The 27,257-nt window shown below is 36.8% G+C and overlaps 2 protein-coding genes across 10 annotated transcripts in view; one reads left to right on the top strand and one right to left on the bottom strand.

Moving 5' to 3' along the window:
* Positions 1–1,158: 1,158 nt before the first annotated feature.
* tm2d1 (TM2 domain containing 1) lies at positions 1,159–12,955 on the bottom strand. Its single transcript, XM_082138668.1, has 7 exons — positions 12,784–12,955; positions 12,185–12,258; positions 10,983–11,091; positions 10,780–10,871; positions 7,703–7,776; positions 3,671–3,790; positions 1,159–1,548 (listed from the first exon to the last, which is right to left on the bottom strand). Exons 1-6 carry the CDS (start codon positions 12,915–12,917, stop codon positions 3,680–3,682), a joined length of 594 nt encoding a protein of 197 aa, XP_081994794.1. The 5' UTR covers positions 12,918–12,955; the 3' UTR covers positions 1,159–1,548; positions 3,671–3,679.
* The window catches only part of patj (PATJ crumbs cell polarity complex component), a 119,342-nt gene continuing 104,976 nt past the window's right edge, over positions 12,892–27,257 (top strand). For 5 of the 9 annotated variants that reach the window (XM_082138659.1, XM_082138657.1, XM_082138656.1 and 2 more), the window contains exons 1-8: positions 12,892–12,986; positions 13,541–13,687; positions 14,305–14,359; positions 14,451–14,629; positions 18,096–18,269; positions 18,532–18,674; positions 19,608–19,788; positions 24,659–24,787. In XM_082138659.1, the coding sequence (XP_081994785.1) occupies positions 14,338–14,359; positions 14,451–14,629; positions 18,096–18,269; positions 18,532–18,674; positions 19,608–19,788; positions 24,659–24,787 (828 nt within the window). In that variant the 5' untranslated portion in view covers positions 12,892–12,986; positions 13,541–13,687; positions 14,305–14,337. Of the gene's footprint in view, positions 12,987–13,540; positions 13,697–14,304; positions 14,360–14,450; positions 14,630–18,095; positions 18,270–18,531; positions 18,675–19,607; positions 19,789–24,658; positions 24,788–27,257 lie in introns of all 9 variants that reach the window. The other 4 variants (XM_082138661.1, XM_082138662.1, XM_082138658.1 and 1 more) reach the window with 2 other exon arrangements.

The raw sequence follows: 27,257 nt of genomic DNA, 5'->3' as shown, positions 1-27,257 counted from the left end.
CTCTCTCTTGTGGGAAGTGCACTATAAATCTCTGGTCTCTTATCCGGCTGGTCTATTGATAAGCCCTGCACTGCTGGAGAACAAGAAAAGACCTCGAGAGGAGAAGAGAAAAGATGTAAAAGAAAGGGACGGAGGGGGTTAGGAAAACATCTTGCACAGTAATCCCTTTTTTCATTTATATTAAAAAGTTTGGGATCAAAGTTATCTTATTCTCCTTTTTAGGGAGACATTTAACAACACTGACAGCAATATGACATGCTATACTTAATCTAAACAAATTATCAGTGCATTATTATTATTGCACATTCTTATGGTCAAGGATTAGTTCAAATCCCTAACCCCAAGTAGAAAACTTCAGGACTTAACTCAAACTGTTAGTGCTACGCACATGAATGATACTTCAAATCGAACCATGCAATTGCTTTTCAAAGCAACTGAACATCTTAAAACCAAGCGAAACCATGCTGTCCAGACTATTGTTTCATGGAGATTTATAGAGATGCCTAAAGCAGGCTCAGGAGAGCTTAGGCAGAGTCCCAAAGCAGCACTGGTCACCCGTCATCCCGGAGGCTGGGGAACGGGCTAAATATGTTTTTACATATCCAAGCAGAGTCGTACGTGTTGTAGCAAGGACACTGCAGCTCATAAGGAAGCATGCTCATACGCACGTGCGCGCACACACATTGGCGTAGTCGGGCCTGCTCCGCAATCACTTCAGTGTGATGAAGAGCCTCTACAGGAGTCTGTATTAATGGCAATGTGACGGACTGAGGCAGGGCAGACAAGCAGAAGCACTCGAGTGAAATTGAAGGAGCACTTGACATTGGTCTGACACAGATTGTTTGAAGATCAGAAGGGATAACGACGGGCCACTTTTACAAGACGGCTGAAAAGTGTAACCACCCAATATTGTATGATACCTAACAATCAGAGATTATTTTGACCGATACAGATATTATTTTTAATATTATGGCCAATACAAATATGATGTCTGACACTAAAATAAATAAATACATTTACAAATAAAGTGTGTTTTTATATCGGCCAATTTGGCCCAATGACATAAAATAATATCCGCTAATATTGGCCGGATCCAATATTGAAACCGATAAGTTGCACATCTCTACTAACAAAGCAAAGTACAAAACATGTCAGCACTGAAAGTGATATTAAAACTTTATTTACAGTGTTTAAATAACATCAAAACATCACACAATGTCCAACGATGTGAAGCTAGTGTGGGCACGGAATGAAAAGAAACAAATGATGGACTACATTCCTGCAACATGACTCAAAGGAAGAGATTGATGATTGATGGGAGGGAGAGAGAGCGAAAGAGCAAGGTTCCGAGCAGAGCTTGGAGCAGTGGGACCAACGCAGCTCAGCACATACATGAGCTGTATTTGCATGGACTAGTCTTTCCCAGAGCGTAGTTTGGCATATCCATGTGTCTTTGTGTTTGGAAACGGCAAAGGCATATCCAAAGAAAAGATGGCATTTACATAACACGATCCTGTACATTTGGTGAGTCATCTCATTGGGATCCACCTGAAACGGCAGAATGGAAAGAGTTAGTTCTGTTTGGGAGCAGGTCCAGGACAACACAAGCAGAAGATAAATCAGTCTCTTCCCACACTGAAGACGACACATGTGGCAGGGAACGTTTCCAATGCTGAAATGGATCAGTATCATTTTTCCTATACGAGGAAGAACATCATTTGGGTTTCTGGATTCATTCCAGTGCTGATGTAAACATGGGAAACTATGTATAAGGTTGAAACAGAAAAACAGAAAAAGGATTAAGAAAGTTGTTGGTTCTAGTACATTTATTGGAGGTTTTCATGCCCTGTAGATTTTCAGGTTTTTTTGTTGTTTTTTTTACCTTTAGGAGGTACTACTCTAAGGTACTAATTTTGCACCTTTTAGGGGCAGATAAGGTACTTTAAGTGTACTACCCCAGTGACAATCTTACTTTTTTTTTCAGTGTACAAGGACTGCATTTGACTGGATGTATTAACATGTGAGCAACACAGGATATTTGTCTTAATCTGGGTGTAGATCATCATAATATGAGTTGTTCAGTCTAGATCTAGGTGTAGATCATCATAATCTGGGTGGTGTGGTCTAGACTAGCCCTAAATAATCTACATCTGAAGTACTTTATCTAGATCTACCTTGGGATCTTCCGGGCTGTTTTTTCTTGTTATAGCAATTGATCTAATGTTAGATCAACTAGTGTGGATCAGGCTGCAAGGCAATAGCAGGGATGATGGTGTGAGGTGATGGCATGATATTTTTAAGTCAAACACAGATAAACCTGGTCAGTGACAGTTCTCCACTGAAAATGCATCTGCATTTGCCTGGAAATCCAGACCTAAATCTAAAAGATTAATGGTCTGGCGTCGACTAATGAAATCGGCCAGCTCGAGGGGCGGCACCAAACATGCATTTGAAAATCTCACTGAACGCAATTGGATAACACTACGACCAATCACAACAATAAACCCCATACGCTTAGCTACCAGCGGAGCTAACTGGTAGATTATACTCTTACCGTATCCGGTCGGCAAAACAGCAAAAACGTCCTTCTTGCAAAGGAACAATTCGAGCGGCGTCTTCTGTTCCTGTTTTAGATAAAAAGCCAAGTCTTACTCGTTCATTGTAGCGGCCAAAGCCGTTTCAAACAACTGGTATTCATCCATAGCCATCTTGCAATGTTTACTAATGACTTCGACGTCACAGCGCTGTCGTCATCTCGCCTCTGGCCCACCTATATCAGATAACCCGATGTGATTGGTGCAGCTCAGATCGAGGGGCATATTTAATGAGCATCATTATTCGACACCAGAGTAACTCGCTGAGCAAATTCAACTTGTGCTCTCGCGAGAACTCTGGATTTCCAGGGTACCTCTGCATTCAGTCTAGACTTGCTTCGTAAAACTGTCCTAAGGAGATAGAAGAAAGACTAGGAGATGTGGCAAATGAATGATGTGGGATTGAGACCTTGTATCTTCGGAGGCTTATGCTGGAACAATGTAAACACAGGAGAACAAGTAATGGTCTCCACATGGGTCCCATTCCACATAACACCCCTGTCACCGCCATTACCCCTGCTGCACCTAATGTTAACCAGAGAACCGCACTGGCAGGAAACAGAAACAGATAGGGGAAAGACACAGATATAAGTAATCGTCTAGAACGCGGCCACTATTTTCTTTTGGATATGGGGATGTCTGCAAGAGCGTGTGTGTGTGGGATACCAGGACAAAATTCAACAGATGCAGCCCTGGTGCCAGCCATAATAAGTGCAATCTCACGACCGTTTTCCCAACGTCCTCTCGGCACGTTTGACATTTAATCGCTCTCTCCCTAGAGCAGGGAGCCCCTTCTGGGGAACAAGAGAGTGAGGGGTGGTGGACGGGGGCTTAGATCAAGCTGAAGGTGTCCTTGGTCTGCCAGTTTGCTTTGATACCTCAGGAGGTCACTTGAGATCACCATTGACCTTGAGTCAGCGCATTATTAAGAAGTCTTTGAAGAACTTTCAAAATATGCCACTTACCCATACGCCCCTTTTTCTGTTCTCTCAACACTGCTGTATGACAAAGTTCATAACCCTCCTGTCCAACCCTGGATAGATACGTTTTTACAGCTTTGACAAATAGATCCTCACCTGGTGTCTTCACGGAGAGAGCTGCGTTCTTCTGTAGGTCTCATTTGTTATCGAAAGACGGGTGAGGCGTGCCCCGTAGTAGTCCACGATGTAATCCGACCCGTCTGATGGACCCACAATCTATGCCAGAGCAAACAAAATGAGTCTCGAATGTCAAAACGGCGTAGGGAGACATACATAACAATGTAATCTTTCACCAGACAATTACATGATTCCACATTACACAATGATGAATACCAGGTGGGCTGGTTGGGTCTATCGTCCTCCTCAGATGGCTCATGCTCATGCAATTGAATTATAAGACAGTAATGCCGAATTGGAAGCAATTTAAGTTTAACCCCAGGCAGTGCTGTAATTGAGGTTGCTTTCTGAGTCCTAGTGAGGAGGAGTGTCCCAAAGGACAGTCCCCAGATCAGAGTTTCAGCAATGAGCCTAGAGCCCAAACTGGGGCCCGTGCCAGTTCTGAGATCAGCTTCTATACGAGCAACATGCTTGGACTGACGCACAAAGACAGTGTAATGGCTTCCTGCAGGCGTGCGTGCCCAACACCTGGCTATGCCGGCTCTGCTCCGCTCCACTCTGGGACGGGATGATAATGAGAACACACATCTGGTGGAGGGAGAAAAGCCCCACCAAACACAGACACTGTGTTCTACCATATCAAGATTAGCACTCATCTGGCAGTGGCCCAATACAAGCTATTTCCTCTCGCAATGGTATCGGCCGAGAGTTGTCTAGATCGGTGTGGTGGTCGACTAGAGTTTCTTGAATACACACGTTCATCTTCTCTCATTCCATTAACATTCGATCCATCAAACTCGATTGATTCCTCCACTCTAAAACATTAAGTTTCACTGTGCCGTTGTATTGCATCACTATAGGCCGAATTGTGGCACGACTCGCAGGAAGGAATATTGATGAATATACATTACAGTAACATGTCCCAGGTGTTTATTTATAAGTTCTCAAAGATGCATTTACCGAACGACACCGCTTTTAGTGAAGGTAGTTTGGTGTATAAAATATGGGGTTTTAGAAAGGAGCGGTGAGCGCAAATGGGGTCTCGAGGGAAGGGGATACTCTTTATCAAAAGTGTCACAATTTAAAAACGAAGAGGCACGACAGTCGACAGCTAATTGAGAATGTTAGCGCGTGACAGCTTTGGCTGCCAGAGGCACTTCTTAAAAGCATTGCTCTCCCAGGGCCTTCAATAAGACATTAAGAGAACAATAAACACTGCAGTGGCCCTGTTAATCAAAGCCGCCACGGCCATTTAAAAAAATAAAGGCTTGGTTTATTTATCCACTGCGGCTAGGAAAGAGCGGGCGTTTCTGAGGAGGAACGCAAAACAACTGAGGGAGTCATGATAAACCAGCAGAAGCATGAAATTGTCAATGAATGGACAGGTATTGTTTTAAAGCAGTGCGCTGCAAGCGACTACGAATAATCAAACTAGGTACAGAGGACTTGAGGCACACAGTGTTTATGGAAGTCAGTAAATTTGAAAGAGATTGAAAGGCCAGAACTTTTAAAGCTTATAAATGACAAAAGGTCTTGATAGATATCACATTCTTCAGATAAACTACGAATAAGGTATCGTAACACGCTGTCCTGTCCTGTTGAAACATGTTGGAAAACATCAAGTCATTGTTCCCCCAGCGTTTAGTAGTTCAGACACACATTTTTTTTGTTTTCACTAGCAGCAGGGGACGCAAACATTTCCAACATATGACGTAGCAGCCGAAGGATTTCTAAAGTACGTGTAATAATTATTCCTGGAGCCATCTTTCAACATGCATAAGAGCTTGCCATAAATATCTGTCATTGGTGGCATGTGGAAGTGGCAGCGGTGAGCAAACATCTCTCTTGTATAGCTTCATTCAGGCCTGTGAGGCCTAATGAGAGTGGAGAGGGTGAGGTTAGGCCTAACAAGATGACAAATGGAGCGTCTTTTTTCTCCTGTCAGGTGTAGGGGGCCTTTAATGGAGGTTAGGGGAGTCCTGTGGGAGTGTGCAGCTTGGGACATGAGGAGGAGGAGGCGAAAACAAACGAGGCTCTCATTAGCTCCTTTCACAGTGCTGGAGCCACCGGAGGAGAGACACAGGTGCCACTGAATACAAACACAAGCATTCAAGTACAAGTCCGTGCTGAGTCTCTGCAGCTCATTTACAGGATTGTGGGTAAAGTGCCTTCCCTGGTTACTGCTCTAATATGCTAAATGTAAGGTAGTATTCATTTAGCAGACGCTTTTAAGCCTTGCCAATTTAAACATTCAAGCAGAAAAAGATGCTAAAGATAACTCGCTAAGTTTTGTGTGCGCAAACTTGACATCCAAAGCCACGTCTGACAGCACGTGACGTGAATACAGAATTGTGCTCCCTTTCACGTTTTTCAATTTCACACAATATTATGTCAAAATGCTCATCTTGGTGAGTATTCTAGTAAACAGTCGGTTGCGTCTTAAGTGAACGTAAACTGTTGAGAAAGAAAATACATTTGTACAGTATCAGCATATTGGATCTGTGCATAATGTCTTAAAAGTGACAGCATCATAATATTCCTGCTGCTGTCTTTGTTTTTAATGTTAATCAAACAACAGATTAACTGCAAGAAAAAAATTAAATAAATCACCCAATGCTCTTGACTGAATAACTTTTGTAACTTTAATAAGGATTCTATATATCCATATTTAATTATACAGTGAATACTATGCAGTGTTATTTTACATTTGATTGCTTTATTCAATTTCTGTACATAATCTGCCTAATCTGTATCTATCTACTGTTAGATCTACCTGAAAACCCTACAAAAACAGTTTATTTAATTTGTGTTCTATTGTGTTTATTTGTGCTATTGCTAGTAGTTTGATTATTTGATCTAATTTTCTTAGACTATTCACTTGACTTTAATAGTATTTGAAATGTATATTATATATTATAGTAAAAAAATTGTATTCTTGATTACTAGCCTTAAAGGAACACTCCACCGTTTTTTTAAATAGGGCTTATTCACCTTCTTTCCTACATTTAGATAGGTGGGCAAATGCATTTTTGTCTCAGTGCATGCATTGTTTTAGTTTGACAGGGTCGGCGTGAGCTTAGCTTAGCATAATGAATGGAATCCTTTGTTGCCAGCTAGCATGTCCTGAATAAAAGTAAAAAAAAAAAAAAAAAAAACGTACCTAATTCACAACAAGTACAAATAGCGATGAAGATTAACACTAGGCGATTTCCTAGGCAGATATTGACTTATATATTAAGGACTATATTAGGGGGAAGCACAGGCGAAGCACTGCTACTAGGGCGTGATATCTCTGCGCCCAAGTAGCAGTGCTTCGCCTGTGCTTCCCCCTAATATAGTCCCAAATCAAAATCTGCATAGGAAATCGCCTAGTGTTAATCTGCATCGCTATTTGTACTCGTTGTGAATACGCAGGCCACAAGAAGTAATTAGGTGGGGTTTTTTTTTTTTTTATCACTTTTACTCATGACATGCTAGCTGGCAACAAAGGATTCCATTCATTATGCTAAGCTAAGCTAGCGCCAACCCTGTCAAACTAAAACAATGCATGCACTGAGACAAAAATGCATTTGGCCACCTATCTAAATGTAGGAAAGAAGGTGAATAAGCCCTATTTCAAAAAACGGTGGAGTGTTCCTTTAAATGACTAGCCAATGTCTGTAGAGGGTTGCTTTAAGACAAATATAATACTTTTCAAAATAAATTATTTATAAATAATAACATTTGTTTTTTCAAATATAAACCTTACGTGTCTTGACAGTTTTTGTTAGAACCAACTAGATCTGACACAACATTTACAAACCTTAAATACTTTTTTCTGCCCACAGCGAAAGCAAAATACAGTGTGAAAATCGCAGCCAATAAAAACAAAAACCCTAATAACTATTAAATTAGGTATAAGTAACCAAAAATTAAAAAGAATAAAAATGGATCAACTTGCACCAAAAAGAATGCAGAAGGAAAAGTAAACAAGTATAAAAGGGCCAAAACCTGGAAATTAAAGTCTCTTACCTGCATGGATATCAACATGAAGTCCACTAAGCTTCCAATTCCACAGAACCCCACTGTGCAGAATTTCAGCAGGCCTGGGAATAAACAAAGAGTGATCCACACGTTAACCAAGAACACACTGAAAAGCTTCCCATCATAACCACTTTGTGTCCAAAAACACTTTCTCTCTGGCTTCTCTGTATGACCACAAAGAAAAACAATTTTGAGGGCAAAGCTATTTAACGTGCACCTATGAAAATGTTTGTTTTTCATTCTTGCATTAGTGCAGGCTGTTTTTGAAGTTTTTAAGCCACTGTGCAAGGCTGTAAGGTCAACTTATAATAATCAGCCAATTCATAGAACTGAATTTTGTGCATTAGAGACTTACCTGCCTTCCAGCAAATAGGTAGGACTGCCAATTAATATTCATGAGCCAAGTTAAAATGTATAATGCCCACACATAATTGGCACAAAATAAACAATTATGGTTTAAATTTAAGTAGTACTTTGGATGTCCATTGAGTGATCATTTGAAACACCATCAGGAGCCCATGAGATCTGCAGTCAATTAAAAAAAAAAACCTTCCATCCTGCGATTCAAACATAATTGCTGCTAATCATCCCTAATATTACTTATAATTGGTCATTGAGGGGTTTAGGCATGTTGATTCCAGGACGGCTATCAAAGAAGCCACCTGCAGAATGTCTTCTCAACAAGTCCAGGCCTTCCTTTGAGGCACACCTGGTCTGGACTGACCCCAGAGCTGCTGGGCTATTACGCTCTCAATGAACAAGACTATACAACTGACTCCAGCGCGGTGTGAGTCTGCCTTTCACAAACTCCTGCGCTCCTCGCACAAAGAAGCCAGGAACAAGGGGGACCTTCAAAGGCCCAGGGTCTTTTGTCCTAACGCAGGTGCTTAATTGATCAGGAAGTCCTTAAAACGTGGAGAAAGGCAGAAAGACGGAGCTTCCCGCTGTATCCAGCCTAACCTTGGGATTTAGATGTGCGACTTGAACTCATCTGCATGCGATGACAATAATTGCTCCATGGGATAGATAGACTAACACCATGAGATCTGATGGCAAAGAGAACTGTTTTAGTTAATTAGCTGTCGCGTGCAGACTTGTTTTGTTAAAACAGTTGGCACCAAAAAAAAACGAAAGAGCAAGGTGCTCAAAAAAGGGTCATTGATGGATTTTCACATGTTCTGAAAAGCAGAACATGCAAGGACTGATAATGTTGGCCTCACATGTGAACAGCATGTACCTTTTCTTAAAAGTGGGAAAACTTGTTTCATGACTTTGGTGATTTTTGTCTCAGGAGTTTATTTTCAAAATATGCGTAGATATGTTGGGGATGGTTTATATTGTGGTTAAAGTTTAAAAAAAATTAAGATAATTGCACATTTTTATTTCACAATTCTGACTTTTTTTCTCTCATAATTGCGAGAAATAAACTCGCAATTGCAAGAAAAAAAGTCATAATTGCGAGATATAAAACCACAATTCTGACATGTTTTCTGAGAATTGTGAGATATAAACTCGCAATTGTGAGCTATAAAGTCCAATTCTGAGGAAAAATAAAGACTTTTTTCTCTGAATCTTGCAATTCTGACTTTATATCACGCAATTCTTATGTAAACCCGCAATTGCAAGAAAAAAAGTCCGAATTGAGAGATAAAGTCGCAATTATCCTTTTTATTTGCGGAAACAAGCTGTCTCTCTAAATTCATAAGCATTTTTTATTTTATATTGCTTAAAGATATAAACCAGTTTTTTTTTTTTTTTTTTTTTTTGCATTTAGACATTAATTTCATGACAATTAAACATTTCCCCCCTAAAATTCTCTCCAAATTTATGACCAGATGCTTTAGTTTTTTTTTCTTTCCGTAAACTGAATCTCATAAATGTAAATGTAGTCATTATTTATTGCACTGTAGTAAAATTCTAATTTGCCCTGCTAAGTCTACCAAACAGATCAGTGTTGTAATCATTATCTAAAACTATTAAAACATTTTTGTTAACTGAAATAAAATAGAATATAAATAAATAAAAATGATTTTTTTTTTGCCTTGGCGACTAAGTAAAATAAAATAAAAATACTACTAACACCAAACACTAATAAAAAATAAAAAATAAAATAAAAAGTTAACTAAAATGAAAATGAAAAATATAAAAGCTAATTCAAAATATTAATAAAAATTATAATAGGATACTGTATAAATAAAATAACACTGAAACAGATTAAATTTTTAATGAATTTTGAAGAAATATTGTGTAAAATAAGTGCTAACTTAAAGTCTGTAATTTTGTCTACATCTTATTTGCTATCATTAAACTGTGTAAAAAAAAAAATATTCAAGATTATATCTGCCACCCTAGTCTATAGATTTCATTACCAGGATTGGCCTTTAAAAACACATATTAGTCGACCACTAATCTGTAATCATATTGGCTACTGGCTATAAATACCATCTTCCTATTATTATCGGTATCAAATCAGATTTCCAGATGACCATGTCTATATATATGCCTCTTCAAATCAATATTAGAGCAAGAAAAAGATCAAGATCGGTGCAAGAAAATCAGTCCGTGTGATTCTCACTCAGAGAACATCTGGCGAAAAGGTGTGTCCTTGGAAAGGAGGCAAGAGATGATGTCAACAGCAGAACATCCAGGACTGATTCTGTCTGTTCTGAAGGTCTCTTGTGTTACAGCGCAGCACTCGCACTAGAGATGTGCCTGATAATGGCTTCAAAATGAATAACTGCAGAATAATAGAAAAAAAATTGGCCTGACAGTCACTCCTCCTGTTTGCTGGATAACAGGTGAGCCAGGGGAAAGCTCGATATTATTCATAAACAATACAGATATAAATCATTTTGAGATTGTTACTGATACAGAACAGATAAAAAAATATATGCTCTGCTGCACACTCCTATTTTCATGAGTTACTGAAGGGTAAATGGGTGCCAGAAAGAGGTGATTTCGGGGCAACGGCACACAGCCAAAGAGAAAAACATGCAATGTTGGATCCATAGCCTAGTGACCCACACATTTAGCCAAGTTCGATTTAGCCGACAGTAGTTTCTTACCTAAGGCAGGGTATCCCAAGTAGAACCGATCCGCCCCGATCCATCCCAGGAAGAGTGACAGAGCAACAGCCACTTTGTATGAGTAACCACTCCTAATGCAAGACAAAACAATAGATGTTAACAGATTATTTACTCACAAAAAAAAAAAAAAGTAAATACATTCTTAATGTAAGGCCATGTCATGAAGGTAAAGTTTGACTTACACATTTCGACATGGGACGCTTTTGTTGAACCCAACCTCTTCACCGCTGAATTTGAACTGTGTTCCATTTGACAGCCGACAGCTGATGTTTGGAGCGGGAAGGCATTCCACTGAAATGACAACACAGCCTTAGATTCCTCATTTAATATATCACAAGTCATAACTGGTATCAGGCATATTCTGGCAATTATAGAGACATTTATTTTTTATTATAATAATACTATATATATAGTATAATATATTAGACATTATTACAATTAAATGATATATATATATATATATATATATACACACAGTATACAGTATATATATATCATATCAGTATATATATATATATATATATATCATTTAATAATATAAGTTATTTATATTACATTATATATTAATATATAATACATTATAATTGTAATATATTATTTATAAAATGTATATTAAATGCTACATTGATGTATATAAAATATTATACACTTTTTGTAATACAATATATATTACGTTATGTAATTATATAATAATCATAATATATTATTTATCAAATATATATTTGCATCAAAAATACATACACACATAACATTATACATTACATATAATATGTATGATACGTTGTTTATATATTATCTTTATACATTATATTATACTCTACACTGTTATATACAGTATATTAATATATTATGTATGTTACAATAAATTATGAATAATACATTTTTCATATTATACATTACATATAATGCATAAAATAGGCTACTAAAATAAAAATATTTATTATACATTATTTAATACTTTGTTTATATACTATCTTTACTAGATATATACTCTACACTTTTATGTGTATTTTTGTGTCTATAACAACTTTTATGTGTATTTTTATTTGTATGGTGTGTATGAATATTTTGTCTAATTATTTTTTAATGTATCAGGTTTTTGCGAAATGCTGACTATGGAGTCCATTACAAATTTCCCTATCAGGGACAATAAAGTATATTTCATTTCATATACATAATACATATAATACATTATGCATAATTGATTGTAATATGTACATAATATATTTCATCGATTTTATATATATATATATATATATATATATAACATAAATGTAATATATTATGTATATATTACAATCAATTATGCATAATAAATATTTCATTATAATATGTCGAAGAACGTAGAAGCATTTTAAATAGTGAAACATAAAAGCAGACTCACCCCAGGCCAACCGGTCCTTGCAGTTTTCTGGTTCTTGAGTTGCATCATCTATTTTGGGTTCTTTACACAGATACCTAAGCACTGTTAAGGTGGAATCAAATGGTATTTAAAGCAACATTACTGATGCTGATTTCAATTCTAGTCACCTTTATCTAGTGCTCTACACAATACAGATTATTTCAAAGCAGCTTCACAATAATAAACAGGAAAACAGCAATCAATAATCGAATATGAGTGACATGAGCCATCATAGATCATGTCGTCCATTATTATGTCCGTTTAACATATAGACACAGATTGTAATTAATTTACGCTTATGTATAATAAAAACACATCTGAAATATTCCAAAAGGTCTAACAAAGCAAACAGATATATGCTATGTAGGTCATAAATAACGATCTATATAACTCTATACACTATTAAATCACAGATCTAAACACAAAATCGTATTCACTGTACCGTAATTATGTAAAATAATGATTTATATGTAAAATTAGCACATTTATGTTATGAACAACCATCAATTGCAGCCACAATGCTATCTAGCAGGCTACTAATTCACCGATCCCAATATATTAAGGCGATTTTCAAAGGATATTGTCCCAAATGCAGTTTATCACAGTTGTCCACATCACTCCCCAGGCTGTGGATGACAGTCAGGCAGAAGGCGAAGATAATCAGCGGCCGTGTTGATGAACGAAAGCGCATCAAACTCTTCCAGTGTAACGCCATGTTGAACGGTCACGTGACTGCTGGGGCTCTTAAAGAAACAGTGCACAAGATTCGCCGCGCACATAGCACGTAAGTCTCTCAGAATTCTCTTATTTAACGCCTTTAACTTTATACATATACTTAGTAAAGCCGGATTGGTCTGTATAGCAAGTTTGCACGCAAAACCAAGTATCGGTTAAACTTATTCACGGTGTTTAATGGTAATAATCAACTTTATAACCGGCTAACAGCGCTAGCCTGTGTCACAATAATAGGGTTTTGTATTGGGAAGCAGGAGCATGTTTGTGTATTATGTTGTATGTCATTCTTTTCAAGTTATGGTTAATATTTTAAAACAAAGCTCTTTTCGATTGATAGAATGATTCTTTAACGTATTATTTACACTGTCACGAAGTTTTCAGCACTGATTTCAGTGATGACTCAGTGTTTTACGCCTATGCACCTGTTTGATTCCGTTTATATCATTTATATTTTATGATATAATTTAAATAATGATTGAATTATAGAGTTGACGTATAAACACATATTTACCCTTCAGTTACATAATGGTTTCGTTGTTATCTTGTGTTTAACTTAAATAAAGTTCACTGAAACTTGAATGATCACGCACTTCCTGGTTTCAGGTGAGGCTCGCGCAGGTGTAAACAGACACACGTACAGACAAAACAGCCCTAAACAACACTTGAAATGCTGGATTGTGTTTTATGAGAGAGTCTAAGTCGACAGAGATATAGGTGAACCTCAAGAGCAAGTGTATATGGACATTGTAGGTAAGTAAGGGTAAATACTCCCACTTTTGCTTTGATGGCTGCTCACGTGAACAGAAACTGCTGTCTGATAGTATAAGGATATTGTTATTATAGCTTATAGAGTCTTAGATTAATAAGATGCCTTGATTTATCTTTGATCATATGAAAATAAACACATTATATCAGCATACATTTCGAATGAGAACCATTCCAGGGTTCCCACTATTATAGAAAGTGAAAAATGTGAAAATCAACATTTAAAATAAAAAAATAATAAAAAATTCAGTAGTGTATACATTTTTTAGCTATGCTAAATTATTTATACACACACCAGTCCTGTCAAACTTATATTATATATATATATATATATATATAAATATATAAATTCCACATACACACACGTATACAGTATATCTTTGTAAGATGTGATTACATGTTATTAATAGATTTGACTGCATTAATATATATATATATATATATATGTCTACATAACAAATTTGATAATTTACAGTGTTTGATCAGTCTTATCCATTAAATTATGATTATGATCATTATTATATTTGTGCAAGGACATAGACATTTAAGATCAAACTGAAGCTCAAAAATGTACAAATATCCATTTTCATCCACTTTCACAGATCAATCTGCACTGAATTATCGAGAGAACGACAATGTATGAGAACTTACCGACAGGTATCAGTAAATGTAATTTTCATCCACGTAAGCATGCTCTGTGTTTAATCCTTCTTTGCATGGTTAATATCTTGACTGTGTGTGTTCTCAGTGTCTGCTTCCGAGCGGCAGCAGGTGCTCCAGGCCTTGGAAAGGCTGCAGTCCAAGCTGGTGCAGAGAGAAGAGTGGACCCACAGCGACAGGCTCGGCACGCTGAAGGAAGCCCTGCAGAGCCCTCTGTTCGGCCACATCCTCACCCTGCAACACTCCGTCAAACAGCTGAAAGACCAGGTCAGACTTGCACAACATGCATTAGCGTATAAACCTTCAAAGACACTCCTACTGTGAGCTCCAAGGCCACAAACTACTTGTATATTTGTGTCTGTATATTTGCCGTTTAAAAGAACTACTGGCAAGATTTCAGTGGTGTTAAGTATTTGAGTAAGGCCCTGTCCTACATGGAGCCCTAAGCCCTTGTGATCTTCCTCTGAGTCCGCATTTCCGTAACATAATGTCGAGCATGTGGGCTTTGCAAAAGTGTGCATCGAGGGCACATATCAGCACCCTTCTGAAAGATGAAATGACAAATGGGACACCTTACATGTGCAAGTGCACATGAAGTGTACCAATTGAGACTGGAATTAGTAACTGTACATAAGTATCTTTTTGGCTACTTTGTAGTTTTACCGAGTATTATTAGCAATACTCTGCAAGTATATGTACTCTTTACTCCAAAACATTTGTAATGAGTAATGCGATTAGTTACATTTTGCATGGCACTTAACTTTTTCTGCAGCAGTTTATTTCTGCTACAAAACAAGCGCCATCTACAGGGCAGTGAAGGTACTACATCTTGTGCGTTTTGCCCTTACCCAAACTTGTCAACAAGGCATTAGCAGGTTGTTGTGAATCACAGGCGTTGCATATATGAGATGAGGATATAAGAGTTTTCCTTTCAGACGCAATATTTATGGGAGGAGAGTATGTAAATAAATCACGCAACGTGATTTACTAAGGATTGCGATAGTCAATTTACTCATTTTGCGCTTGACATGCTTCGCTAGTTGCTGTAGAAGGCACCGCAGAGGACGAATTTTCTCCACTCGTGTTCATTTAGGGGCCGTTTACACGACTCCGTTTCCTACTAAAAACGGAAAACAGTTTTGACGGTTCATTTACACGACAAACTTTTAAAAACGTGTTTCAAAGTGCAAGTTTTTTTTAAACGATACTGTTATCGTCTCTGAAAACTACAAAAACGTGAATTCGTGAAAACGGTGACGTCATGTGTATTGCGTGTTTAGTCTATAGGTGCATGCGTTTCATTATAAAGTGACATCGCCAACTACTGGCCTGGCAGCAGAATACAGCATCTCAGTTGTTTTCGCGGATCCGTGTGAACCGTGATTGTTTTGGCAATGTTGTCGTCTGTCTGCGAAACTTCAAAAACGCAAAGGACTTGCGACAAGATGTTTTCTGAACATATCGTCGTCTGAGCCATGTTATTTTTTTTTATTTGCTGTGTTTATTGTTTGTAGATCACATTCACCTGATTATAAACAGCTCTGCTTGTTTGTGACCCTATGCTATTTTGCGCTGTTCTTGGTAGATTCTGTTGCGTCTTCGTTCTTCATTTTGCGCATCAGTATTATTGATGAAAGTGATAAGCAGTCCTCATGTTTCAGTTCATCAAAATTGTAAAAATATCAGTATTAATGTGTATTCATGATGCCAAATCAGGCTAAAATCACATTATTTAGTTAGACTCAAACAACTTTTAAAATCGAACATGTTTATTTTGCATCCATCCCAGAATGCAGGCCGGTGACCATGTGTTTCTTTACCGCATACTCGGCATGCTGAAAGTCCCTCGTCCCTATTTGTATTCAGTCTGAGTTTTTATTGACACAAGAAACCTCTTTACAATAAACAATCCGCACACCAAATTAAGATAATGGCAATAACGGAAGCTCGCCTTCATATTCTAAGTGCTGGGAAGGTCAGACGTGCGCCTATGAATGCGTCAGGTGAAAAACCTATCAAGTATGTCGAGGCGGGCAACAGTCGGAGTTTCTATCAAGCCTTAATATCCACTGTCTCAGTTTGAGTAACTGCCTTGTCGGAGATGTATCGATGAAATAGGCTGGAACCTGCTCTGTCAGCCCGGACTAAATAAGCACAAGACTGATAAGTTCCCACAGTAAGAGTCTAAAGGTCATTAATACATTACCTGTTGGGGACTAGCGAATACTGCAGAGGAATCTATTGATTTTTCCACCTTTTATTTTTTCCTTCCTTTTCTCTGCCTGTAGGACATGGTTGCTCCTTTGTGGGTTGTTATCTTTGGGATGAACAGTAATATATATATGTGTGTGTATATATATAATATGAAACATTTAAGTATTTATTACAACTCATCCATTAATAAAAATAATTATTATTATTAATAGTAATTTAATTGTGCCTGTTTATGAATTTGTTTGAAATATATTTTTATAATAACAATACAACTGTAATTATTGCTACTATTATTATATTTGCATTATTTTATTTTTAGTAGTATTTTTCAAATGTATTTCAAACAAATGTGTTTATTCTTTATCTTTTTCTATTTCTTTCTTCTCTTTTTCTTTCTCTCTTTCTTTCTTTTTCTCTTTTTCTCTTTTTCTTTCTCTCTTTCTTTTTTTCTTTCTTTCTTTTTCTCTTTTTCTTTCTTTCTTTTTCTCTTTTTCTTTCTTTCTTTTTCTCTTTCTTTCTCCTTTTCTCTTTCTCTTTCTTTCTTTCTTTTCTCTTTCTTTCTTTCTCTTTCTTTCTTTTTCTTTCTTTCTTTCTTTCTTTCTTTCTTTCTTTCTTTCTTTCTTTCTTTCTTTCTTTCTTTTTTTCTTTTTCTCTTTCTTTCTTTCTTTCTTTCTTTCTTTCTTTCTTTCTTTCTTTCTTTCTTTCTTTCTTTCTTTTTCTCTTTCTTTCTTTCTTTCTTTCTTTCTTTTTCTCTTTCTTTCTTTCTTTCTTTCTTTCTTTCTTTTTCTTTTTCTTTCTTTCTCTTCTTTTTCTTTCTTTCTTTCTTTCTTTCTTTTTCTCTTTCTTTCTTTCTTTCTTTCTTTTTCTTTTTCTTTCTTTCTCTTCTTTTTCTTTCTTTCTTTTTCTTTCTTTATCTTCTTTTTCTTTCTTTCTTTCTTTCTTTCTTTCTTTTTCTCTCTTTCTTTCTTTCTTTTTCTCTTTCTTTTTCTTTCTTTCTTTTTCTTTCTTTCTTTCTTTCTTTCTTTCTTTCTTTCTTTTTCTCTTTCTTTTTCTTTCTTTCACTTCTTTTTCTTTCTTTCTTTCTTTCTTTCTTTTTCTTTCTTTTTCTTTCTTTCACTTCTTTTTCTTTCTTTCTTTCTTTCTTTCTTTCTTTCTTTCTTTCTTTCTTTCTTTCTTTCTTTCTTTCTAAGGACCTCCACTAAACAGATGTTTTGAGACAAATTCATAAATGGGCAAAATTTATATTTGTCTACATAGCTATATTTGCATTATTATTTTATTATCAGTAGAAGTAGTAGTATTTTTCAAATATATTTCAAACAAATTCGTTAATGGAACAATTGTTTTAAAAATGATTATTATTAATTTTAAAGAATTTTTTTTTAATTTGATTTGTTTTATTATTATTATTAATAATGGACAATAATAACACTTAATGGATAACAATAACACTTGTAGTTGTGGAAATATTATTCTTTTCCATATATCTTTGGATCTGACTGTGTGCTCTGCTTTGCAGTTAAACAGCTTGCCTCCGGACACATGCAGTGAGTTCAGTTTCTCCAGAAAGGGGCAGCTGATCGTCAGTGCCAGCCGTCCGTCCAGTAGCCTGGGATCAGTGGTGTCCAATGGAACAGCTTCAACTAACGCCTCTTCTGAGCAGCTTCAGAGATGGATGCATGCAGCAGCAAAGGTGGACATGCAGCAGCGATATCTTTTGTGTCATTTTTCTCTGCAGAAACATTGTTTTTGTTGAAAATGCACTGCTTCTAAAATCAACTACTTCCCTACTCTATAGTATGCGAAAAACAGTACGACAAAAGAGTACTATGTGTGAATACATAGTAGTAGTACACAGTAGGTGAAAAGTCCCCAGATGACCTACTTCTTCCGCTCAGGTTCTGCCAGTTAGTATGGATGGTGCATTCTCATCTGTATTAATTTGGTCTTTAAAGCAGGGCCGGAGGACGGAGCTCATCAGCTTGCAGAAGCCGTTATCTGGAGGTCTGGGTTTCAGTGTGGTGGGCCTGAGACCAGAGGGGGTGGGCGGCCATGGCGTGTTCGTCAGACAGGTGCAACCAGGGAGTGTCGCAGACAGGTGAGACCTCTCTCCTTTATTCATATATCATAAAATATATTTTATGTTGTTTTAGATAATTTTCTATTTAGCTCCTCCTTTTTGCAATTGCAACGAATTGTTTTGTCTTAAAATCTGCTTAATTAGAAGGCATAGATGCATGCATTTTTTAAATTAGTTTTGTAAAACTAATAAAATATAAATTGTGCCTAATTATGAATTAGCATGATAATAATAAATGTATTTATTTACTTATTTTAATTTAGATGAGATGGATAATAATAAGATTGATTAATTGATTGACTGGATTAATTGGATGACGGATAAAATAATAATATAAATAAAATAATAAACTTTTTACTTTATGGCATAAGTTGGATAATGGATGATAATAATAATAATACTCCTATTGATGTAATTGGTATTTATTTATTAATTAAAATAAATTAAATGGAAAATAATAATATTATGGATAATAATAATATGGAGATGATAGTAATAATAATAACAGTTATAATAATAAAAACATTCATAATAATCATCAACATCATAAAAACATTTTAAAATAGTTAATAAATAATAATAATAAATAATATACTTTTTAATTTTATGGGATGACTTGGATAATGGAAGAAAATAATATTAAAAAAATTATTATAATAATAGTACTCCTTATTGATGTTATTGTTTTTTATTTATTTATTAAATTAATTAAATGGTTAGTAATAACAGTATGGTTATGATATAGAGATGATAATAATAATAAAAGTTATAATAACAAAGATAATAACACTAATAATAATAATCATCATCATATAAATATTTAAAAATATTTACTTATTTACTATTTAAATCGGTTAATGTAAAATAATAAATAAAGTAGTAATTGTTTTTTTATTTTTTATTACTGGTATTTTGACTGGCAAGTTAAACTGTGATAATTCTTATCTCCAGGGATGGAAGACTGCAGGAGAACGATCAGATTCTTGCGATTAATGGGATTCCTCTGGATCAGAGCGTGACGCAGCAGCAGGCCATCGCTCTCCTCCAGCAACAGAGAGACCGAGTGGAGCTGGTGGTGGCCAGAGACGCCGCGGCCAAACCCCTACTCTCCACATCTGGACCCGTTCAGACGGTACGTCCACATATTTAACTATGACTAGTATCTCTCATAGTTCTTCAGCGGTTGTGGAAGCTACTTTGAAATTAGCTTGCCAAATTTCTAATCAAATATGGCATCTATGGCACTTGCTTGTTGTCAAATATGTTATCAAATGCCATTGTCTCATGACTGAGACTCAGTCTCATGACTCAGTCTCATGACTGAACATCATGGTGTCAAACCGTCACCATATTTGATTAAAAATCTCCAAATTGTGGCCTGTGATCACTTCAAACTATCATTAACTTGGAAAAACTTCAGCATTTGGGCTTGAAACGACGACTTGGAAACATACTTTAAGTATTAGCAGTAAATCATTTAGTTTCTTTTGGTAAGATTTCAGATACATTTTCAAAAGCATTCATGAGGTGCAGATGTCATTTTTGGCTTTAGCATGGTTTTCATGTCACCTATTTAATATTTCCTGAGGCCTAACAAACTGAGCTTAGTTTATATTGGTGATGGTTTAATTTCGACCAGTTGCACGAACATATACAGATTATCAAATCCAGCGGCAGAATGTATAACAAATTGCTTAAGCATTTTGATTTAACCTGCCTGAGGTATAAACAGCAATTCGGCCTAAGCTAAGAGCCTATTTATTTGTCCTGTTCCCATTATTACAATGTGATCCTCAGGAAAATAAAGCCCTTAAAACATCCTGTTATAACCGGAGCGTCTCTAAACCAAAGACAGAAGAATAACGAACTGCATAAACTTTCTCGGGTTCATCCGAAAAGACCTTTCTATCATTGAAAGGAATAAACTGGGAAGAGGAGAAAATGAGACTGGAAAAGACCAACAGCCAGTAGATGAACTGCATTAACCTAAGCCTTCAACAATAAACACAACGCTTCCCTCTCGTCTACTTTAATTAAGTACCTCAAACTTCTCAAATTAACGGCGAATGCACACAAAGCGAGTTCCTCATGCTGGAAAAAATCACATTAGTTTTGATTTGGTCTTTGCGTTGCAAGCCAGGTTGTGTATTTCTGCTCTGTCGATGCTTATTTTTTCAATTTGAAATGTTTAATATCCTTAATTCAAGGCCATGTTCTGCATATCGAAACCAGACTTTGGTTTAATTCATGTGCTGTTTCACTCGGGATTGTGTTTAATGGAGCAAAAGTCTGGTTTTCATCTGTCACCAGATGTCAACAAGTAGTCTGTGTCGCTGAACTTGTTTATAAGTCAGATTGAGTGTCTGTTTGTTGTTTGTTGCGATAAAAATAAAATAGGCTTTATCACAAACATGACTCGACACCGTAAAGGCAGAAGGCAATGGAGGGTGCAGGAAGCATTGCAAAGATGTGATATTGGTGATTTTGGTGGTTACAATGTTTTAGTTTTTTCCCTTTTGGGTGAATGGCCAGGTAATGCTTCGACTCAAATTCAAAAAGTTTTTCATAAAGGAAACAAACCCCTATTTTTTTCATAATAATAATAATAATGAAATATATACTTATGTATATATTTTTTAACATTTTGCATATATTTATAATACATTACATATATATGTATTTATTTATAATTGTGATTGATTATTATCATAGTCTTATCATGTAAATTAAGATTTTGAACTGATTGTCACTCCAAATTTATTTATATAATTTATACATATTCATAGTATTATACACATTTAATTTACACTATTCAGTTTACATTTTCAAACATTCCTTTTGCCATTAATTGTAAATAGAATTGACCAATTTACTACTATGACATTATTTTTTAAAGCACTTTGCAATATTTTTATACAAGTGCCTAAAACATTTCACAGTACTGTAGCTTTGCAGGATGGTTTCTTCAAGTGTCTTGGAGATGTTGCCGCAGTTTTTCTGGATGTAGTCTGTCAGTTTTAGGTGTCTTGGACATTTTCATGAGATTCACTCTTTTCTATCATGTAAAATTTAAACCCTTGTTAAGTAAAACTCCAAACGCGTATTTTGTTATTACGTTTAAATACCTGTCAATCTGAAACTTGAGTATTGCTAATGTCAATCATCATATGTCGGCTTAAAAGCTTAGCAATGAAGACGTCACTCCGAAAGCATGTATAATGTCCTCTCGCTAACCCCGTATTCAAACAGACCCCCACCTTCCTTTCCATTTCAATCTATTCTCTTATCGTTTAAAGCTGAGAAAATATTTATCTGTTTAAGATTGCTCAGACCCCAAGGGACCACTGCTCCGTTCCTTAAATGGAGGAGAGCAGGAGCAAATGAAGCAGAGGTATATTTTTCCTCACTTCCCCTACCCTTCTATCTCTCTGTAGACACAGACATCCGAAGGCCTTGAAAATATCTTGAATCCTAATTTTACTCTATTGGAAAGTTTCATGGAGGCCAGACTTGTGATACTCTGCTCTGGGATTCCCACTACTGGAGAAATAACATCCAAGCCTTTTCCCAACGGAGATGTTTTCCGGCTTTCTCATTATAGGTCGCTAACGTATAGATGTTTATGTAAGCTTTGTCCCTGAAGGAAATACGGCTGTTTGTGGAAAGAAATGTAGCTGTATTTCTTATGTTTGGGACATCAGTGGGGAACTTATTCAAATTTGCTGTTTTAATTCTGCAACAGATTTACTATATGATTGTCTGGTCTGTTCTTAGGGACTAGCTCAAAGTAGTATAATTTAAAGAGATAGTTCACCCAAAAATTTTATTTATCATTTACTCACCCTCAAGTTGTTCCAAACTTGTATGAATTTCTTTCTTCTGTTGAACACAAAAGAAGATATTTTGAAGAATTCTGGTAACCAGAGAGTTGACGGTAGCCATTGATTTTCATATATATATATATTTTTTCCTACTGTGGAAGTCAATGGCTAACATCAACTGTCTGCTTTCATACAGGGTTGGAACAATGTAAGGGTGAGTAAATGATGACCGAATTAAAATTTTTGGGTGAACTAACCCTTTAAGTTGCATAATTGCAAGACATATGCTTTAATCATGAATGTCTGGTCATGGACATTCATTGGTCAGAAAGGGTTGAAAACATACTATTTGCCCCAAAAAAGGTGCATACCCATTTTCAACTTTATAACAAATAGATGTTATGCCAACTTCTGCCTGAAGGAAATACGGCTGTTTGTTTTAGCTGTATTTCTTATGTTTGGGTCATCAGTGTGGAATCAGTTCGTCGTCGGTTAGGAACCTGGGTGTGCTCTTTGATACCAATCTAAGTCACGTTTCTAGTATCTTTAAAACCGCATTCTTCCATCTTAAAAATATATCTAAATTACGACATATGCTTTCAATGTCAAATGCGGAACAATTAGTTAATGCGTTCATGATATCAAGGCTAGATTATTGTAATGCTATTATGGGTGGTTGCCCCGCACGCTTAATAAACAAACTACAGCTGGTCCAAAACGCTGCAGCTCGGGTTCTTACCAGAACCAGGAAGTATGACCATATTAGCCCGGTTCTGTCAACACTGCATGGGCTCCCTTTTAAACTATTAATTGTATACATTTTAAAATATTGCTGATTACTTACAAAGCACTAAATGGTTTAGCTCCCCATTACTTGAGCGAGCTCTTAACACATTATAGTCCTTCACGTCTATTGCGATCATAAAATTCCGGCCAGTTGATAATACCTAGAATATCAAAATCGACTGCTGGCGGTAGATCCTTTTCCTATTTAGCACCAAAACTTTGAAAAAGTCTTCCTAACATTGCCCGGGAAGCAGACACACTCTGTCAGTTTGATAACGTTTTTCAAAGATTTTCAACGCTTGCACCTTGGAACCTTTTTCCAAGTTTGCGTTCTCAAGCCGCCAGGCACTGTTGTTGTGCAGATTAGCGGGCTGGAGCGCTTTAAGGGTTTTCTGTTAGAACCGGTGTCGTGTAAGCGGCCCCTAAGTTAATAACCAATGATCTTTGCAACAGAAGTCAATCAATCAAAACTAACTTTAGCTGGACAATAACTTTATTCTAGAGCTGCTGTAAAGCCAAAACAATCTCTGTTAGTTTAATTTTCTATTATCACTGTAAAGCTGCTTTGAAACAATCTATATTGTTAAAATTTGCTATATAAATGAAGGTGACTTGACTTGGAACATATTAAAATTTGCTGTTTTAATCCTGCAATAGACTTACTTGGAAATTGCCAGGTGTGTTCTGAGGAAAGCTTATGTAATATTTTCCCCCTGAATTAATGTGTGTAAAGAAAGCAAATTCGGTCAAACTTGTTTTCTTGTTCACCTTCCTCCAAACCATTCTCCACTGAACTTAAAAGAGGTGAATTTTAACCAGAGTGAGTTCAAGTCTCTGAAAAGTCAGAAAGGGACTTCTTATCTCCGAAATGGTTTTTTTTCTCCTCACCGCGGGATGAGCGCTAGTCTAAAGCTTTGTTTCGAAAGAGCGACTGAGCGAACGGCAGAGGAGGGGTTTCATTAGATAGTGAGAAAATTGCAGAGGTAGTCAGACGGCAGATAACGGCCTGGTAATAAGAGAACAGAAATGTACTGATTGCAGGTCCTTTATATGAGCCCAAGGAGACTTGGGTGATTAGGAGCACGGCTGACGTGAGATCACAAAGACTCTCGTGGGCTTTCCTGACCCTGACATTGATCAGCCACTGCAGGATCACACCGTTAACACGTTCATTAGCATTTTGTGCCCTATTACGACTCCGCCGCAGGATGTAGTCACAGGTCTTGGGTCGGCAATCGCTCCATATTTGGACAATCAAAGGTGATTGAATGGATCTTTATTCTTTAAGTAGACGGTTTTGTGGCTCAAAGTAAATTATGACTGATGCTCACTGACCTCTAAATGTGTCAGACAAGACAATGGATTGAAGACTGTCCCCTGTGTGTGTCTTTGCAGGATCAGTGGGGACACGTGGAGGAGATCGAGCTGGTGAACGATGGAACCGGCCTGGGATTTGGTATTGTTGGAGCCAAGGGAACCGGAATGGTGGTCAGGACCGTGGTGCCAGACAGTGTGGCCCATAAGGTTTGTCTTTGCGCATCCTACGCGTTTATTCAATGCATTTTGGGGAAAATATGGGTAATTTCTGAACCGTTAAGTTGTGTTAATATTTATGATTTATGATTTTTTCCCCCTCAGATCTTAGAAATGATTTATGTTGATTTGAGCAATTTGTTCTTACATCAAACTGAATGGGTCTCATTGACTCATTGAACCCTCTTTTGGTCATGAATAAATCATGTTGATTAATATCAAGAATGTTCTTTTTTAGAATAGCAATGTCTGATTTGTGAATTAATCGTTGTGTTGAGTCAACTATTTTTAATGAATCAGGTGAACTAATTTACAAAACCGGACTGAGCCAACAACTTACTGAACTCATTCTTTTGATTAATCTTATTTTGATTTATGAACTAATTGTGCAGAGCAACATGAATTAGTTGTAAATCAGTCTCACAGACAAAAACTTTCTCTCTTTCTCTGAACAATTTGTTCATGAATTTTACTGAATTGTTTTAACTTTTAGATGTGACTGAAAAACTCATGGTAAATGATTTGTTAACTAAATTGACTAAATCAGTTTTCGGTGAAACAAAACTTTCAGAAATGTTCATTAATCTGTGTTAAAAATTATTCCTTTGAATCCTTTTGTATTTTTGCCAAGGAATCCTATTTACTCACACACATTTGCTGGCCACTTTATTAACATCTGTTCCAACTGCATGTTGACGCAAATATCTAATCAGCCAATCACATGGCAGCAACTCAGTGCATTTGGGCATGTTGTCCCATCTGCTGAAGAAGTTCAAACTGAGCATCAGAATGGGGAAGAAAGGTGATTTAAGTGATTTTGAATGTGGCGTGGTTGTTGGTGCTAGATGAGCTGGTCTGAGTATTTTAGAAACTGCTGATCTACTGGGATTTTCACACACAGCCATCTCTAGGGTTTAGAGAGAATGGCCAGGAATAGAGAAAATATCCAGTGAGCGGTAGTTCTGTGGGTGAAAATGCCTTGTTGATGCCAGAGGAGAATGGCCGGACTGGTTCAAGCTGATAGAAAGGCAACAGTAACTCAAATGACCACTCATTACAACCGAGGTCTGCAGAAGAGCATCTCTAAACAAACTGTACGTCCAATCTTGAAGCAGATGAGCTACAGCAGCAGAAGACACACCGGTGACACTCCTGTCAGATAAGAACAGGAAATTGAGGCTACAATGTGCACTGGCTCACCAAAATTGGACTGTAGAAGATTGGAAAAAAGGTTGCCTGTTCTGATGAGTCTCAATATCTGCTGCAACATTCAGATGGTCGGGTCAGATTTTGGTGTAAACAACATGAAAGCATGGATCCATCCTGCCTAGTATCAACAGTTCAGGCTGCTGCTGCTGTAATGGTGTGGGGGATATATTTTCTTGGCACACTTAGTACCAACTGAGCATTGTTTTTAAAAGCCTCAGCCGACTGTAGTAGCCTACAGTATTGTTTCTGACCATGTCTATCCCTTAATGACCACAGTGGACCCATCTTCTGATGGTTAATTCCAGCAGGATAATATACCATGTTACAAAGCTCAAATCATCTCATAATGGTTTCTTGATTGTGACAATGAGTTCACCATATCAAAGACTATAGATATAGAAAGACTGTTCACTCCTATTACATATTAATGGGAGAAACTGCAACTCGCAATATTGTGAAAAACGTCCTGCCTTCTAAGTAAAAGAGCCAATTGCTGATTGGTAAAGTCATTGTTTCATTGCAGCTGCCGTTCGAAGCTCCGGTTCCCATAGAAACCTGAAACTCGTGCTTAGGACTGCACATGCGCATTGGCTGATCTAACCTGAAATTTAAGCTTTTTTTAGCGTTATTTGAGCATAAAAAACAACATTTTAGGGACAGTTCATGTCAGATTTTGTTGTTGATTTGAAAATTGTGAGTTTGGCAAGCAGTTTTTGAGCAGACAGTTTTCCCCCATTCAAATAGATAGGACTTGGTCTTGGATGCCAAAATAGCTTTCTGAAGGCGTTGCAAATATGGCCGCTGATTGAACAGACTTTTCTTGAAAGGGACTTTGACCATACTCAAATGTCCTCCACAGTCATCAGATCTCAATCCAATAGAGCACCTTTGGGATGTGCTGGAACGGGAGATTCATGCCATGGATGTGCAGCCGAAAAATCTGCAGCAACTGTGTGATGCTATCATTCCAGTATGTTTCCAGCATGCCATGTAGAATTAGGGCAGTTCTGAAGGCAAAACCCCGAACAGAGTGTTTTTTCTTTGTCAGTTTGGTATGTTATAAATGTTTAACTAAATGTCAACATTAGGGGAACAGTTACACGATACAAGAGCGAAACTTCTTAAGGTAGGATGCGTACAGTATGTGTTTGCAGCAATTCCATTTAGAAGACTTTTTTTCTGTCCGTTTCTTCTATAAAACCTTTGAAGTGGGAACTTGAAAAGCAGATTGTTCAATACACACCTACTGATG

The sequence above is a fragment of the Leuciscus leuciscus genome (assembly GCF_965113295.1).
Source record: "Leuciscus leuciscus genome assembly, chromosome: 15".
Classification (NCBI taxonomy): domain Eukaryota; kingdom Metazoa; phylum Chordata; class Actinopteri; order Cypriniformes; family Leuciscidae; genus Leuciscus; species Leuciscus leuciscus.
This window is presented reverse-complemented; position numbering and strand designations above follow the sequence as displayed.